Source organism: Pocillopora damicornis, chromosome 1 (assembly GCF_964200805.1).
Source record: "Pocillopora damicornis chromosome 1, jaPocDami1.2, whole genome shotgun sequence".
In the NCBI taxonomy this organism is placed as follows: domain Eukaryota; kingdom Metazoa; phylum Cnidaria; class Anthozoa; order Scleractinia; family Pocilloporidae; genus Pocillopora; species Pocillopora damicornis.
This window is the reverse complement of record NC_142670.1, coordinates 24,822,677-24,840,261: the sequence shown is the minus strand read 5'-3', so window position 1 is coordinate 24,840,261 and position 17,585 is coordinate 24,822,677. Positions and strand designations below refer to the sequence as shown.

Genomic DNA, 17,585 nt, shown 5'->3' with positions numbered 1-17,585 from the left:
GATAGCGCGGCGCTTGCGCAAGTCATAATTAAAAGCCACGTACAGGGTGCATCAAAGATATTATGTAGGCCGAAAAAGCCAAAAGTAGGAAGAGACCAGCGACCAAATTGCCTAAGAGAGGGTGGGTGAGATAGTGGAGGGCATGTGATCTCTCGCCTTACGATGTCATGTGATAGAATCTCAATCAAACTTCAACTTATAGGAAAGTCTCGTTTAATTTTCCAATTCTATCACATGACCAGAAGGCAGAGATCCCATAAGACTTGAAAGCGTTGATGCACCCATACGACATGCACTCGAACAAGAGGCATGAAATCCACACAAAAGTAAGAGGTTGAGCATAAACAATGATAACCATGTTTGTAATATATTGTCTAACAGTAACAAAATAAGTAAAGTAGCGCATGTAGTATTTTCAAAACATATCAACGTTTTCACTGGTCAAGGATAGCGGAAGCAAGTCTGTTTCCTTGAATAACCGTTTTGTTGTAATATTTACGGAAGGTCTCTGCAGACTTCCAGCATGCCTTTGCCATGATCTCATGGACAGGGAAGTCCTTTTCATTAGCTTTGGAGACAGATGCTGACGTAGTGCTATGTGCCGTGAACACCTTAGTATCAATACCGCAAAGTCTAAGAGTTTCCTTAGTCCACCTAGAAAACGTGTCCCCAGATACAGTTTTATGGGGCCTAACATAACTAATAAACAATTTTGTTTCGTTATTACGCAAAGCCTTGGTCTTGTTGAGGTATGCTTTCGAACAAGTCGAAGGGCAAATTGTACTGTCTGGCTCAGAGGCAGCAATGTCAATCCTCGTATGTGGGTTTCTGGGGGTACTGGTATTGATATGCTCAGCGACGTCAAAGGAATAATTATCTGTAGTATACTAGGACAGCGGTTGTTTATGTAAAAGTATACATCCGGGAAAGTGTGAGCGCGGGAAGATTATTAAAGAAACGTGTACTGTGTGTACTGTTGTTGTTCGCCTTCGTGGCTGCCTTTTGTGGCATACTTCTTCATTTTTAGACACTACAAATTGGCGACGAGGATGGCGAATTCAGTAGAAAGGGCGCTTCCACCTCTAGATTTAACAGGGTCTTCCTCTCAGGTCGCGGAACGATGGCGACAGTGGAAACGATCGTATCAGTATTACATCGATGGCAAGGGAATTACGAATCCTTCTCGGAAAACAGCTCAGTTACTTCATTTAGCAGGTATGGAAGTACAAGATATTTACGAAGATATTCCAGATCCTGGACCACTGAATGCTAACGAGGATAATGAGTATGTGGTGTGTCTGCGAAAGTTGGATGCTCATTTTCGAGCCGAGGACAATGTACCGTACGAGCGTCATGTCTTTCGTCAACTTACGCCGACAAAGGGAGAGACCGCCGATAAGTTCATGGTTCGTTTACGTAAACAAGCTCGTCATTGTAATTTTGGTCCAACTTTGGAAGAAAATTTACGGGATCAATTGATTGAAAAGTTGCCTAATGTTGAGCTAAAGAAGAAGCTATTGGAAGTCGTTAATATTACTCTGCAAGCAGCAATGGATAAAGTTCGAAAGTGGGAAGCCTCACACGAGCAGGCAGGTCAAATGGTCATGCCAAGCCAAGAACCTGGAGCAGGTACTCATGCAGTTGAAGAACGTCCTGGGCGTGGAGACAAAGGGAAAAGCGTTTGTTTCAACTGTGGTAAAGAAGGTCATTTTGCCCAAAGTACAAATTGTCCCGCCCGAGGTCGCAAGTGCAGCAAGTGTGGTAAATATGGTCATTATGCCAGCTGTTGCAAAGGCAAGTCAGCCTCAGACACCCTCAGAAGTCCGTAGCTTCTTGGGGCTCGTTGGATTCAGTGCCAGGTTTATACCCGATTTTGCTACCACTGCTGATCCCCTCAGAAAACTTGCAAGAAAAGGGGAACCGTTCGTTTGGGGCAAGGAGCAGGAGCAGTCGTTTCAGAGATTGAAGAGTCAAGTTGCAAGTGCACCAGACCTAGCTTACTTCGATAAGGACACACCCACCCGTGTTATTGCTGATGCAAGTCCTGTTGGACTTGGCGCCGTGCTGGTGCAAGAAAAGAATGGGGAAAGCCGTGCCATCTGTTATGCTAGTCGTAGTTTAAGTCAAGTGGAGCGTCGTTATAGTCAGACAGAAAAGGAAGCACTAGCCTTAGTCTGGGCTTGTGAACGCTTCCACCTCTACTTGTACGGGCTTCCACAGTTTGATCTGGTGACAGACCATGAAGCACTTAAAGTCATCTATTCCAGGAAGTCTAAACCTTCAGCCAGAATAGAGCGCTGGGTACTGCGTTTACAACCGTACAACTATCAAGTTTGCTATGTGCCTTCAAGAAAAAACATCGCAGATGCCCTTTCCCGACTGACGAAGATACCGGCGTCAGACAATTCCGCGGAAGATGATGGATATGTACGCGCGATAGCTCTACATGCTGTCCCCGCTGCATTGAGAATCAAAGAGATTGAACAAGTCTCAGCACAAGACTCTGAGTTGCAAGCACTCAGAAATTGTCTCATCGAAGGGAAATGGGACAATGCCCCCAAGCAGTATTTGCCAGTGCGCAATGAGTTGACTTTTATTGGCCATGTAATTCTCCGGGGGACAAGAATTGTTATACCCCAAGCACTTCGCAAGAGAGTCGTTAGTTTGGCACACGAGGGGCACCAAGGAGTCACAAAGACAAAGGAGAGACTTAGAACAAAAGTCTGGTGGCCTGCTATGGATCGTGATGCCGAGAAAAGATGTGCAGAGTGTTACGGGTGCCAGATGGTTACAAAGAACGTTCCACCCCCACCATTGAAGTCAACACCGTTACCCAACAAACCATGGGAAGAAGTAGCTGTGGATCTAATGGGTCCGTTACCTTCTGGAGAACACTTGTTAGTTCTCGTTGATTATTACAGCCGGTGGATAGAAGTTGATGTTATCCGAACAACTTCCAGCAAAACCATCATTCATTGCTTGGATGCCCAATTTGCAAGACATGGGTTGCCTAAAGGTCTGCGTACCGACAATGGCTCAAATCTTGTATCCAAAGAAGTAGAAGATTACCTGAATGAAATGGGGATTGAACACCGTTACACAACACCTCTATGGCCAAGAGCTAATGGCGAGGTAGAGAGGCAAAACAGGTCGCTTCTTAAGTCCATGAGAGCAGCCCATGCAGAAGGACAGAATTGGAGAGAGGAGCTAAACAGGTTTCTTTTGGCGTACAGGTCCACGCCACATTCAACCACAGGAAAGAGTCCCGCCGAGTTATTGTTTAGGAGAAAGCTAACAACTAAAATGCCTGAGCTAGTCAACGTTGAAGAGGAGGAGCTAGAAGTGAGCGACCAAGCCGTTCGTGATCGGGACAATCAGAGAAAGCAGTTTAACAAGGACTATGTGGACAAGAAGTTCCATGCCAGAGATCGAAATGTGAAAGAAGGAGACAGTGTTCTGCTTGAGAAGAAGAAAGAAAATAAGCTGTCACCTTGCTATGAGAAGGAACCATATCAGGTGATATCTCGTTATGGGGACCAGGTGGTGTTGCGATCGCCTCAAGGTGTCCAGTACAAACGCAGCCTTCAGCATATTAAGTCCTTTAATACGCCAGATCCAGAAGAACAGGAAACGCCACAACAGGACGCTAAACCACGGACTGAACCTAAGTCATTTGAGACGCCACCTGTGGCAGAGGATCAAGTACCAATGGCTGAATCACCACCAGAAGATGTACCTTCTACTGTACCTACAGCTGAGCCGCATGTGAGAAGATCCGGCAGAGTTACGAGCCGTCCAAAGGCTCTGAGTGACTACGTTCTGTACTAAAACTAGTGACATTGGCATTTTCATATTACTGTTCGTTGTTATTACATGAGTGACATTGAAACGTTGTTTTATAAGCTGAACGGCCAAGGCTATGTTTATGTTTAGCGTGATTTTTGTCTTGAACATTTGGAATCGAATTGAACTTTTACGGTATCAAACAAAGTGGAAGTTTGTTATGTTTCTGTCTTTCGAGGTTAACCATCTGAGCGAAGAAAGAGAGGGAATGTAGTATACTAGGACAGCGGTTGTTTATGTAAAAGTATACATCCGGGAAAGTGTGAGCGCGGGAAGATTATTAAAGAAACGTGTACTGTGTGTACTGTTGTTGTTCGCCTTCGTGGCTGCCTTTTGTGGCATACTTCTTCATTTTTAGACACTACATTATCCTCCTCTATGGTAAGATGCTGTAGATCTAGGTAGTGTATTGATTGCCCTCGTTGACTCGAAACTAGTAGAAGTAGCATAAGGACCTTGTGCGTTAAATCCTTTGAAGACAATTTTTCATTGGGGTATACAGAAGATAAATGTTTTAAAACTGCTGAAACATCCCAAATTTTGTTATATTTAGGTTTGAGTCTACGCGATTCAAATACCCCTTTCATAAACCGTGTAACAATATGGTTGCTACCAAGGCTTCCCCCCCGTCTATCGTAACAATAGTAGATAATGCAGAGCGAGCAGTATTAAGGGTTGAGTAGCTAAGCCCTTTATGAAATAGCCCCGAGAGAAATTGAAGGGCGTCGCTCAGTGGTGGTGAAGAACAATTAATTTTCCGTTCACGACAAAATGCCATCCATTTTTTAACGTATGTGGCATACTGTTTTTTAGTGCCTCTCCTCCAGGATGCCATAAGAATGTCGGTAACCTCCTCTGTAAAGTGATAATGGCTGAAGGATCCCCTGACACAGGACATACCATCAGATGAAGATTCCCGTGTAGTGGATGTGGGCCACTGCGGGAGGGGTGTTCTAGAAGGTCTGGTCGTGGGAGCAGGATCCAGGGCTGGTCGCACAATTGTTGTAGGAGGACTGGAAACCACGTTTGAGTTGGCCAAAGCGGAGCGATTAGTACATCCTGTACTCGGTCTTGACTGATCTTCTGAAGGCATCCTGGGATCGAGACGGCTAAAGGGTGGAAAAGCAAAAAAATTGCCCAGTCCAATTCATAATAAGAGTGTCTACGTGTGCACTGTTAGGGTCCGCTTGCCACGAGCAGTAACGACTGATCTGATAGTTCAAACGGCTTGTAAACAAGTCGAAATCGAGGCCGGGGTGGCACAACAGGATCTCGTCAAACGAGTGTTTGTTTAACATCCACTCGTGATTATCTGAGAACACGCGTGATTTCTCATCAGCCTCAGTGTTCAGCCGACCACGTATGTGCGCAGCTGAGAGCCAAATATTTCGTGATACATACCATTCTCAAATTTGAACAGCTAGCTGGTTAAGTTCTTTAGATTTTGAGCCCCCCATGTTGTTTATATAAACAAGGGTTGTGGTATTTTCGATCTGAATTTGGATTTGGCAGTTGTTCATACGGCTACAAAAACACTATAACGCAAAAAAGGCTGCAAGTAATTCCAATATGTTTATAACTCAGTTTCCGAAGGGGTCCATCTCCCCCCGTTTTCTGGGTGCCAAAAACAGTTCCCTAGCCCATTGTTGATGGGTCTGACTAAATTGAAGTGCTGGGGTGGTCGTGATGGATATCTCGTTTGAGAGTTGCGGTATTATCACGCCACCACTGAATTTCTGTTAAAACGGGAGGGGATAATTGCATTTTCCCCCCGTAATCGCCCTTCTTTGCTATAAGTGCAGGATATTTATCCCGCTCAAGGTGGCGGTAGCGAAGTGGTCCATGCTGAGCACCGGGAAAATTGGACACCAAAATACCGATAACCTTTGCGACCTGTCTAATTGTGGGCATTTGTGTTTTTAAGGGCGTAGCGCAGACAGACAGAATCCGTCGAACTTTTTCCTCCGTAAGCGTAACGGTCATAGCAATAGAATTCAATACAAACCCTGAGAAAGTCAATTTCTGAGAGGATATGGAAACCGAGTTCTCTGAATGGATATGAAACCCTAATTTGGTAAACAGCGTGATGGTGTCAATGACATTTTTATGACATTCCGCGGAGGTGTCGCGTTGTAGATGAGAATCGTCAATACACCCTGAATTGCATCACCACGTGTCAACAAGGTGATCAGTTCTTTGTCTTGGCTGGTATTTCCCAGCGCCAAATCGGCGGCTTTTGTCATGGCTGTAATGGCGCCAATAAGAGTGTCTTGTCCCTTCTGCGATCTTACATCTTGAGCTTTCATGCTAGTCGAAAGCTGGCAGATTGAGGGGTTCACTTTCGGGGTTCGCAAACCCTTGACATTCTCTGGACAAGGATATTTGTCCAGTTTGGCCTTGAGCTTCTTGTCCCCCATCTTTTCTGCCAAAAGATTATTAAAAATAGGCGCCAGACATTTGCGAAGGGGCGGAGAGGTCTTCTCGCTTACTGTTAAGTCCTGCGCGAGTTCCTTCGCCAGGCATAGCTCGTTATTGTCATCTTTGCCCGCAGAGACGAGGAGCGCGGATAAATCCGCGTCCCATGTCCGCAGATTTTGCGGGCCCGTCATTAGAGGCGGTTTCACCGTCCTCATCGGAGTCGTCGTACCCGTTCAGGAGCACTGAGTTCGCATTCTCGTTCAAGTTCGTCAGCTGGTTCAGAACTGGAGCCAAGGCAGCTTTGAACATATCCGCAAAAGTGTTTGCTGAAGGCATATTCTGAGCGCCACTGTCCGTTGACGTTTTAGTGGCGCGCTCGTCAGTTGTGTGGTCTTCGTGATCGGACATAATCACACTGAATTATTGGCACCCAACTACGTTAGGGCCTCGGCTGGATTCCAATTAAGGCTAACTACGTTAATCTCTCCAGCACTTCGTGTCAAAAAGGTTTGTAGCGTAGAAAAACCAAGCTCCAACAATTTGTATGACGTACCGCGTTAAGCGCAAATCGTGCAATGACTTGTACAAGCGCAGTGCTATCTCATCGGATCTCTGCCTTCTGGTCATGTGATAGAATTCAAGAGCAGTTGCTATATTTTTACGTTTAGCCTGTAACATTTAATTGCCTGTAATTGGTTCGATTACTTGGCATGTTAATGAGGCACTGATTAGTTTTCTTCTTGTGACGTTTTATTTATTGAATTACATCACAATTAGCTCATTTCGCATCAACCACTCGCCGAGGTCAGACGTATTTTGGGCTGCTCTCGGAAGTTGTTAAGATTGCTTCAAAATTAAACAAGATGGACGAGGAAAAACTAACACCTTTAGTCCCCACCGACAATCGTCCTAAGATTGAGGTAAGTAACCCTAATTTTGCATTAAATTCTTAATGTGCATCTAGCTATAAACAGGTAATGTGCTGCTTCTGCAAGCAGCCGCTGTAATGACTATACTTGAATGACGGCACAGACTTAAAAATTAATTATGAGCAATCATGACGTATTGCATAGTTAAAAATTAATTCATCAATTATCATATTAGCTCAATAGCAATTATCTGATTATCAATTAATACATTGCGTATGGTAACTATCGAGAGATTTTAGCAAGATAGATTTTAGATAATAATGCATTTATTGTTTCCCAGCCACGATACCCATTATATCTATAGGCCTTTCTACGCCTGAAAAAGAGGTCGACAAAAGGAAAAAAATCAAACGTAACAGACGCAGAAATTAAGCTGTGGAAGATTTCACTGAAGTAAATGGGAGAAATTTGTAATTAAAGCAAAATTACCGCTAGTGAGCTCCTTCCCTTACGGCGTTTTAGCTCCAGAAAAAGATCAATATGTTAATGTTAACGACAATGTGACCCCTTATTTATTACATATTGGTATTTCTTGAAGGCAGAAAATAACAAATTTTGTCCATGATATGACACCAGCGCGTGCATCATAATCAGGCTAAAATCAATGGTGCCACCTTTTCTCTATACGACGATCGATATCAACACTCAGAGCTTCCTCGGTTTCCCTACTTTTACCGACTCATGCTAACCAGCGCGGGAAATGCATATATTAAACTTCAGTTACCTACAACGCTTTGTTTAAATTTGAATAACCTGACACGTCCACAGTGGGTGACGTTGAAGAACTACAAGATTAATTTATAACATTCTCATGTAATCAGTTCTTATACACTGTGATAAACATTAGTAGAAACACACTTTTTTTGTTTTACTTCGTTTCATTTTGTCTTTATGGGTGTGTGTTTGTGTGTGTGCTTGAATGGTTAGAGGTAGTCACATTCGTTTTTAAGCTCAGAGTGGATCAAATATCTAATTTCATTTAATTTCTCGTCGTTTAAAAGGAAACCTGTACCAACCAAACACCTGTGAACACTTCCACCACAGTGGACTCTAAAGGTAGGGCAAATCTCTCCTTGTTTTTCTTAGGAGATTATTAGGACGTTGTTTTTTTAAGTTTCAAAACTCAACATTGCTTAAGAAATGATAGGTGTTGTCACCAAACCTGTGATTTCTCATTTATTTTTCTCCCACAATAACAGCTGAAGTTCGAGCTTTGCTAGTTGGTGCCTTGAATGGATCTTTGGGCTCATCCAGTCTATCAGCGCGTAACCTACTAGAGACACTCCTCAAAAAGCTAGACAAAGGTACTCCTAAGATGAGGGAGAACCCATCAACCACTGCAATGGTAAGACATTAAGTGATTTGCTTTGTTTGAGTCGATTCATCAGTTTGGTGGGTGAACTGGGATAATTTAGATAAGGGAGGTCAGTTGTCTCTTTAATGCGCCAACTGGTTCAAATGTCGATCGTCGAGTATCAAGGTGGGACAGTGTATCCTAAATTTTGCAAATTTGCATGAGGGTCCTTTCTAGGTTATTGTCAGGCTTGAAGTATCTGGTTCTGCTTCGATCGATATGCAACGAAAAGAGAAACAGAACTCCTGTAGTTCTCTTATAGTAGCTAAATTCTTTCGCTTTTGTGTCATGCAAGATTTTTGGTAGATACTTCATCTACACCTTCACTTTAAGTCTTTGCTCTCTACTAGACTTTTGGAAGAAATATTAGTCAATCCATAGAAAATAATTGTGTGAAACAATGTTTGATGGAAATAGTACCGATCATTTGCCATGTTTGAAAATTCTGTAAGTGTCACAACTCAAAACTGCTGCCTGTGTGATGTTCTATGTTTCATGCGCGGTTGGCCGTGTCACGCACTTAATGAGTTATCATGAAAACTGTTTTTTTTTTGCTCTCTTTTTTAATCCATATTTTAACACGTTGTACTGAAAATGTGGTAATTACCTCTAGAAATACCTTAAGAACATTACAAGGATCAACAAATGTCGACATGGTGGCAAAAAATAAATCCTCTTCAGCTGCAATATCATTTCTCCGTTTACAAAAAGGACTTTTCCAAAAATATGTCTAAGGCTCTAACAACACCTGTGGAGGTTCAACCTCCTTTCAGATATTAATGAACTTGTATGACCTGGATTCTACCGACAAAAGTCATCCAGGTACTTGGGGGACTTATAGGGTTTAAGTATTGTAGGTGGCATAATAAGGCTTGTTTGGGTTTCAAATGTATAGAGGTACTTAAAAGAGAAAACCTTCTGATGGTTGGTGTATCCAGCATGAGCCTTAAACGACTGCATCGCAAACTGTTACCTCCTATTTCATATGGAATGGAATTTATAATTCACATGCATCATTTTTCTTATTTATTAGGTCGGATTGGAGGCTGGAATTAACCAAGGTCAGAACTTTCCTTTGTTCTAAACATCTTAAGATTTCTTGCAGCTCGATTTCGGCTTTTGTCAAACGTAGCACAAAACAGCGTCGAATAGCTGAATCTTAAAAACTACATATAGTTCCTCGTGTGCAAGACCGGTCGAGACGCGTAACGCGAGCAGCTAATTTTGTGATTAAAGTCAGTCTCAATTTGTTGATCGCTTGTCTCATTTTAAATAAACGAGTTGCACATGAGGTCAAGACATGAAGCAATAGGTGTCACACTCTCCATCGAGTGTGACACCTATTATGTCACGCCTAAAAAACAAATTGTGCCTCGCCAAGTCCAGCAGCACGCTGTAAGCAAAGAACATACATAATTGTTAAGTTAACATTACTGAACTAGTGAGACGTACGATTAGCGCATGCGCTTCGAAACGTTATAAGTGTGACAGGACGTCATCAGCATTTGTTACGCATGCCATGTTCGCGTGTGCACGTTAAGTTTTGGACGGGTCGGATCTTTGGCGGTTTTTTCGTTAGGATTTATAATGTTAAGCACATGGCTTTTTCGCCTGTCTTCTAAGGGCTTTCCGTAACTTCTTTTGAACAATAACCTTAACCAAACAAAGAACTCACAAAGTTCCAACCCTTTCATTCACAACCTAGCAGAGATATCTGAACCCCAGGTAAATGCATCTCAGGAAATGGGTGATGTTGATATGGAGAAGGCTCAGGAGAACTACGACACTACTGGGGACTCTCATGTATCGTTAATTGAAGACGATAAGGAGACAAACAACGAAGGCTCTTCTTGCCAACAGGAAGCAATGGAGGACGAGAGCGCAACACTTCCTTCAAGGGAAATCAATGAAGTTGCGCCTAATCAACATTTGAATTCATTTAATTTACGAAATGTATCCATGGCGGCAAAGGATCGGGTGCACGATTTTTCCCTCGATCTAGCGAATACAACCTCGTCGCAGCCTGATACTTCCAGCCACCTGAATCAATCCAAGTCACCTACGAGTGAATCAGCGACATTTGTGGAGTTTGGTCCAGATCCAGTGAACGAAGAATCTTTCAGTTACCCGGAGAGAGTTTCCATGCTATCGCCTATGTACCATGGTAAATTGATGTTCCATCCGCATATTTGCAATCGTTAGAACACCGTTTATCGGTTTAAACTAATAGCACACGAAGATATAACGAAAGTCAATACTTTTTTTCGAATCTATAAAATACAGGTGTACGTGTAATGTTTCAAGTACAGACACAATATCGTTACACCTCTCGATGTAACAACCATACACCCAACCACTTATAAGCATGACAAGGCTTAAGTATCTAACTGATATAATTTTTAAGATGCGATGTTTTGATCCACAGAGTCTGAAGAGATTCTTAAAATGAATGACATCAGTCCGTGGAGAGGTCTGCAAGTAACACCAAATGACACTATGGACATCAGTCCTGGACACCATCTGAATAAAAGCTTCGTCTCTCACCCTGAAGATTTGGCGATGTTCTTTCCCTCTATCGAAAAAATCCAGGAGGCCGAATCAACAATACTTGCAAACGAAATCTCTCCCTGGAGAGGCTTGCCAACTGCGTCGATGTCAGGTTAGTTATCCTTTTTACTATTTTAATCACAATTTTTTGTGGCAACTGGATACCGCTATCAATTTTTTCTATAAAATGCAAATATAAGAAACAATAAAATATTCTATAAAAGTCTTTCCGCTCGCGGTGTTTCACGCCCGTTAACTTCACAGGAAATGTATGAGTGGCTTTTGTTGAACACGATATTAAAGTGTATCAAAAGAGAAAAAAATTACGTTTGAGAGCATAAATAACTGTTGAGACAACAGAACTTTACCGGTGGAAAGCGCGACTATGAGAACACATCATCAGCATTTCATGAGCGTACCATGTTAGGGTGAGCAAATTTTCTTCAGTTTTGGACAAGTAAGGTTTTTGGAGAGTCTTCAAATTAGGAGTTTTAATGTAAGCGCGTTTCCGTTCGGTGGTGTGTGCGTGTGTGTTTTTTTTTGGCCAAGGGGTTTTCTGTTACTGCTTTCGAATAATAACTTAAACAAAACAAAGAACTCAAAAAGTTCAAACCTTTTAATTCACAATCTAGCAGAGATATCTGCACCCCAGGTAAATGCATCTCAGGAAATGGGTGATGTTGATATGGAGAAGGCTAAGGAGAACTACAACACTACTGGGGACTCTTGGGCAAACTCTCATGCATCGTTAACTGAAGACGATGAGGAGACAAACAGCAAAGGCTCTTCTTGCCAACAGGAAGCAATGGAGGACGAGAGCGCAACACTTCCTTCAAGTGAGATCAATGCAGTTGCGCCTGATCAGCATTTGAATTCATTTCCTTCACGAGATGTATCCGTGTTGGCAAAGAAACGGGTGCACGATTTTGTTCTCGATATTGTGAATACAGCCTCATCACAGCTTGATACTTCCAGCCACCTGCATCAATCCAAGCCACCTGGTCCAGATCCAGTGAGCGAAGAATCTTCCAGTTACCCAGAGAAAGTTTTAATTCTATCACTTAAGGAAAACGATTCATCGGAGACAACGATGATGTCTTCAGGTAACTCAAAATTATCTTTAGGAAGTGATGTGAAAACAGGTAGTAATAACTTTTTCCCTTGCGGGATAGTTTGACTATCCATATCAGTACTCGATCAATATTTCTAAATCAAGTTATTTCAAGATACAAAGCATTATAACAAACCCGTGTTTAGCATTTGTTTAAGTTCTGTTACATTATATAATGCGTTCCATGGTAAATCGATGTTTCATCCGCAGATTTGCAACTGTTAACCCCGTTTATCGATTAAAACTAATAGCGTCTAAAGAGATAACGAAAGTCAATACCTTTCTTTCCGATCTGTTGTATACAGATGTACCCCACGTGTGTGCTTCTCCCGTATGGGAGATACACGAAACAGGGTGCCCTCCATCGTCTTCTGCACAGACTCCTGTTACTCACTCCTGGAGTTCGCCATTGACATCTGGAAGATCGATAGATATTGGTCTCAAAACAACCTGTGCTACACCTGCTGAAAACAAAACTCCCGGCGAAACTGCAGCAACGTCCTCGGATGGCTCGATAAAAACTGATTTGAATACTACCGATATGCCATCCTTCCGCTGCAAATCAGGGACTTCGGCTAAAAAGGAAAGTTGTGACTTCGGAACATCAGCAACATCCTTAGATGTTGATGCAAATCAAGTCATAACAAAATCCTCCAGGTTTGCTGACATTTTTTCGCCATCCCTTAATGAAGTCAAAGAACAGGAGTCAACCGGGGACTCTCTCAGTCACTCAAGAGTGTCGTTGAGAATTGATGAGGTGGAAGCCAGAAAGAATTCCAGTGCGTGCGAAAGGAGAAGCGAGAGTCCATCGAAAAATACACAGAGTCATGACAAGTGCTCCGTTAATCCACTCACAAACTCACTAGGATTAAAACAAAGTGATTTCGAGAACACTAGCATCACCTCCTGTTGCTGCGATGGAAAAGCATACATTGAAAATGAAGCTAGTCCATCTTGCTCGAAATCCTTCGGCTTCGTTGCAAAGATGTCAACTGGACTGGAAAATTCCAACCTGGTGTCTAAAAGTGAGTATAGCATTAATACCAAGGAGATGTCAATGGTCTCTAGATCTTTTATTTTGAAAAAGCTTATTGTCTGTCAACATTCTAAGTTTTCTTGGGAACTAGAGAAAACGAAGAGTGCTTTTCCACCCGGTGAGAAATATCGTTATTTGCAAATTCTCATAAACCATAGGCAAACTCAAGATTTCCATTATTAAAAACATTAGGTATGAAAATTCCCATTAAAAAGAATCTTTACTTCCATTGTATTGATCTTAGGTTTATTTCAGGTTTAAAAATATGAATATTATCCACAGGTAGTTGACTTCTCTATTTTAACTTTTAAGGAAGTATAAGGAAACGAGGCCGCGGCGCACCTGAATGTTCTAACGTAGAATCTGTTGAGTCTTTGCGAAAATCCCCGCGTTTTGCCATGGAGACAGGGGAAAATCAAACCGAGTCACCTTTAATAAAGGTGAAGATTGAGCATCAGCATCCACCCGCAGAGGACTTGGGTGACCCGACTGACGCAGCAACATCTGCAAAGAAGAGATCATCTCCCAAAGCTAAAGGTTAAGTAGAGTTGGCTTTTGACTTCTCTTAACAGGACCACGATTTGTGTTCACGTTCTTTTCTAGTTTTATCGTTTACTTAAAAATATTCACTCGTTCCTCAAGAACCTGCGATTCGATACCTTTTAGATTCTAAAATAGTGACATTAGGTATGGGTGGTTGACTCTGTATTTCCAAATGACAGGAAAGACCAGGAAACGGAAGCGCAGTGTTCGAGAAAGTTCAGATATATCTGATAAACCATTGCAAAATTTTCCATGGTTAGAAACAAATGAACCTCAAGTTGTGTCTCCACAAGCTGAAGGTGAGAAAGAACAAGTTTTTGACTTACCTACCTTAATGGGGCGTGTTAAGTTTTGTATCTACCGTTGACTGAGATATTTTATTAATATGTATCTCAACAAACCGCAAGTTGATTTTACCAATTTTTAATCACCTAATAATATCATCGGACAAAATCATGTGGGCGATTATCCCCTGGATGTCACTGGAGGATGATGTTAAGCTATGCAAAAACGGCACCTTCAACAGCGTCCAGACTGGACCACTCCTCCAGTATCCAAGTGAATGACTGATTTAAGTGACGTCAGTAATGTCACGTCCACTCCGAATGTTATGGGATCCCAATGCGAATAAGTATTATTATGGTTGGGTAATTTCAATGTTCCTATCTTTTTTTTTATATTTAGAGCCGCGAGTTAAAGTGGAAGTTCCGCAAAGTCCAGAAGCCTTGGAGTACGCTCATTTCTGCCTCAGAAATGCTTATCACGCACTCCTTGGTGCCACGGCAAAAAATGTAACCATCCAACCTCAGGTTAACACAGTTAATATTCATTTTGATTGGCACTCGGCTAGCAACCTCTTCGGTTTCTATCTTATGGTTTTGTTGCGAAAAACGAGAAAAGTGAGGAAATTCACGAATTATCCTCTAAACACCTTTCGAGCGAAGTAGACTAAATGCTCTTTGTTACCAGGGGTACAACCATATCCTTATTTTCTGTATTTTGTTAAAAATTTTATAGATAGTTCCTATTTTAAGTTAAAAAGGACATGTGGGATAAATCATAACATCAGGTATCTTTCCCCTGAACCATGATAGCGATCACTTGCATATTACTTTATGGAATTTTCTGCGGTCGATAAAACGAACGTATTTGGTTTCAGGTTGCTGTTGAGCCTTCTCAAATAAAAAGAGGAAATCGTTACAGAGCTAGAAGAATGTGGGACGGGGATTCATTTGTTCCTAAGGTACGTCTTAAAATGTGGTTCAACTAGCCTCATATGAAACTGACGGTTTGTGGAAAGAGTTTTGTCGGGATGGGCTTTAGAGGTATCAAAACTGTCGATCAAAGAAAAATATGGACACCTAAACTATGTCCGGAATGATAGTTGCGTTATGACTGAACACATGGAAGTTGGGAGATGTAACTCGATTACGAGTATGAGAAGAATACTTACTTGCCATTTTTGCCATAGACTGAAGTACGGGCACAAAGTGAACCCTACAAACGGAGACGACGACGAAGAAGGAACTAAGAGATGGAGGCACATGGAAAGGATGCTTCATGAATTTTTTTTTTTATCTACAAAGTATTGCAACTTGGAACTAAGATGTATCACGCTGCTCGATGACCGGCTCAAAAAAAAAAGAAAAAAGGAAAATAAATCCCAAAAAATGTTTTCAGAAATACTACTTTCAAAATTAAAACTGAAGCCGAAACTTTCCTGTCGATAGAAACAGAAAAAAAAAAAAAAAAAAAAAAAAAAAAACACGCTTTCTTAAGTTAGCACTAAACAACACTAAAGCCAAAATTTTTTTGTGGATTGAAACGAAAAAGAGTAACCAAAAAATTAACATATAATGGCAATTTTGAAGCATAAAACAAGGTCATCCAAGTAGCAATAACGTTTATTCTGAAACTGATGAAATGTAAATGTGGCAAAGAAATCCTTTTTATTAAACTGTGTATTGTTTTTCAAACGTATTTTTGTTCAGTTCATAGAAAAGAGACTGAATTTTGAGGAGAAATTTTATGGACGTTAGCAAGATATCAGCTCTTTACTTAAAACGACATCACAGTCCATAACAATCTGAACCAGAAGCCTGTGTAAGGGGAATTATCTAAAGTTTTATTCTTGTCCAAGTCATACTTCCCAGAGTCTCAGCGACTATTCTCCTTTAACTCTGGACTATCTCCACGATGGTGTTTTCTGTTCCAGGCGTCCCATCCGAATGAGGAGAGTCAGAGAAACGCTATGGAGCCAGGAAAAAATGGGAGAGTTCTGGGAAAAAAAAGGCTGTCATAAAATTATACGAGATATATGCAACTTGTGTGATTATCCAAGAGTAAACGGCTTTTGGAGCTTTGGTTCTTCCGCTTGCTTGTATGTATCATATGACATTGATGCGTATGTGATGCATATGAGGTTATTTGAAGGGTTGGTCTGAGGTTACCATTGATAAACCTGGGAGCAAGGGTTATAAGCGCACGTTCGTCTCTTAAAAAAATAGGATAAAAGGCTGGAAAACATTTCCTTCGTGATTTTTGCGCATACTGTCAAGGTTATTGACAACTCAGGAACGGATGAACCCACTTCTGCTTCAATAACAATTATTGTTCGAGGGCGCGCCGAATATGAGCTGATAATTAACGCACGAGGCATATAGCATCGATTTGCTTTTAATAATCTCATATTCGGCGAGTCTGAGTGAAATAATTGTTATAGCATAATCGGACTCAAAAATAACTCAGTCAAACAGCTTTAATTTGGCTTGACAAAGTCACCTTACCTTCACTGCGACAAGACAGTTTTTACTGAAGTATATCACAACCCATCATTACTGGAGTAAGTTACTTCTAAGGTAGTTAGGGTAAAGGTTAAACACGAAAACTTGATTTTTCTCCCATTAATTTGAATATCCAACCATATTATTTGTGTTATATCAGTATTTAACAGAGAAACAAAAGTAAAAGTGAGTGAAACATCTTTAGAATTAGAATTTGACTGATTTGATGAGTTTAATGAAGTTGTGCTTAATCAGCTTTTAAACTCTTTTTGTTTACTAAATGTATCCATGGCGGCAAAGAATCGAATGCACAATTTTCTCGATCTGGTGAATACAACCTAACCGCAGCCGGACACTTCCAGCCACCTGAATCAATCCAAGGCAACTGCAACTAAATCAGCAATATTTGACATATTTGCGGAGGTTATTTCTACCCCAGGGAACGAGGAATCTTCCAGTTACTCGGAGATTTTTACAGTAGGCTCACCGTCGTTAACAGGAGGCGATTCATTGGAGTTATCGGTGATTTGTTTAGATACCGAAATGATTCGAATTAGCGCCTGAGACACTTATCCACTTATGGTACCTCTAGGGAGGGCGCTTATTAGGGACAGAGCGTTATTTCTATTTAGAGAAATCGTAGAATGTGTGATACAAAGTTTTTTGAGTTATTTAAAGAACAGTAGCAGAAGAAGTAAAAGTGACAAATATACATCACCAAATGTCTACTAATGTCCTTAGTGAAGGATGGGCTCTCGTCCTTCTTTACTTTCTGGCTGCTCGAGGACTTCGAATTGGTTTTCTCTACCTCAACACCTGTTGCCATCTCTAGACACTCACGAAAAACATCCACACGGTGCTTGGTATCAGATTGCTAACATTACACGATGGACGTTTTGTCTTTCACAACCTCGTGGGAGCTGAAAGGTTGTTACTACATAGCTCCTTACCGCCCATCAACGGTATTCTTGAGTTCTACCAAACATTTCCCAGCAGACTCAGTCCCTATAGGTTGTCTCCT

The 17,585-nt window shown here is 41.5% G+C and overlaps 3 protein-coding genes and 2 pseudogenes across 4 annotated transcripts in view; 2 read left to right on the top strand and 3 right to left on the bottom strand.

The window, feature by feature from the left end:
* Positions 1-17,585, bottom strand: part of LOC149052910 (uncharacterized) — a 143,085-nt gene that overhangs the window by 59,557 nt on the left and 65,943 nt on the right. The window lies entirely within an intron of this gene.
* On the bottom strand, positions 435-4,936 carry LOC149052917 (uncharacterized; annotated as a pseudogene).
* On the bottom strand, positions 5,910-6,669 carry LOC149052916 (uncharacterized; annotated as a pseudogene).
* On the top strand, positions 7,068-9,628 carry LOC149052915 (uncharacterized). Its single transcript, XM_089201332.1, has 4 exons — positions 7,068-7,181; positions 8,192-8,246; positions 8,390-8,535; positions 9,578-9,628. The coding sequence occupies exons 1-4, from the start codon at positions 7,125-7,127 to the stop codon at positions 9,626-9,628; spliced, it is 309 nt and encodes a 102-aa protein (XP_089057458.1). The 5' UTR covers positions 7,068-7,124.
* Positions 10,059-15,757, top strand: LOC149052914 (uncharacterized). 2 transcript variants are annotated; one of them, XM_089195653.1, is made up of 9 exons: positions 10,059-10,708; positions 10,970-11,203; positions 11,724-12,194; positions 12,508-13,227; positions 13,551-13,775; positions 13,961-14,080; positions 14,466-14,590; positions 14,941-15,024; positions 15,253-15,757. In XM_089195653.1, the coding sequence occupies exons 1-9, from the start codon at positions 10,288-10,290 to the stop codon at positions 15,310-15,312; spliced, it is 2,460 nt and encodes an 819-aa protein (XP_089051779.1). In that variant the 5' UTR covers positions 10,059-10,287; the 3' UTR covers positions 15,313-15,757. The 2 variants fall into 2 exon arrangements, with proteins under 2 accessions (XP_089051779.1, XP_089051789.1); XM_089195663.1 differs by having other exon boundaries at positions 10,148-10,708; positions 11,727-12,194.

Bases quoted from the DNA above. Each gene is read 5' to 3' on its own strand.
- LOC149052914 (XM_089195653.1), top strand. From the start codon at position 10,288: ATGGGTGATGTTGATATGGAGAAGGCTCAGGAGAACTACGACACTACT. The intron at 12,195-12,507 runs GTAACTCAAAAT...TGTTGTATACAG, and splicing joins GACAACGATGATGTCTTCAG to ATGTACCCCACGTGTGTGCT. The intron at 13,228-13,550 runs GTGAGTATAGCA...TTAACTTTTAAG, and splicing joins TTCCAACCTGGTGTCTAAAA to GAAGTATAAGGAAACGAGGC.
- LOC149052915 (XM_089201332.1), top strand. From the start codon at position 7,125: ATGGACGAGGAAAAACTAACACCTTTAGTCCCCACCGACAATCGTCCT. The intron at 8,247-8,389 runs GTAGGGCAAATC...CCACAATAACAG, and splicing joins CACCACAGTGGACTCTAAAG to CTGAAGTTCGAGCTTTGCTA. The intron at 8,536-9,577 runs GTAAGACATTAA...CTTATTTATTAG, and splicing joins ACCCATCAACCACTGCAATG to GTCGGATTGGAGGCTGGAAT.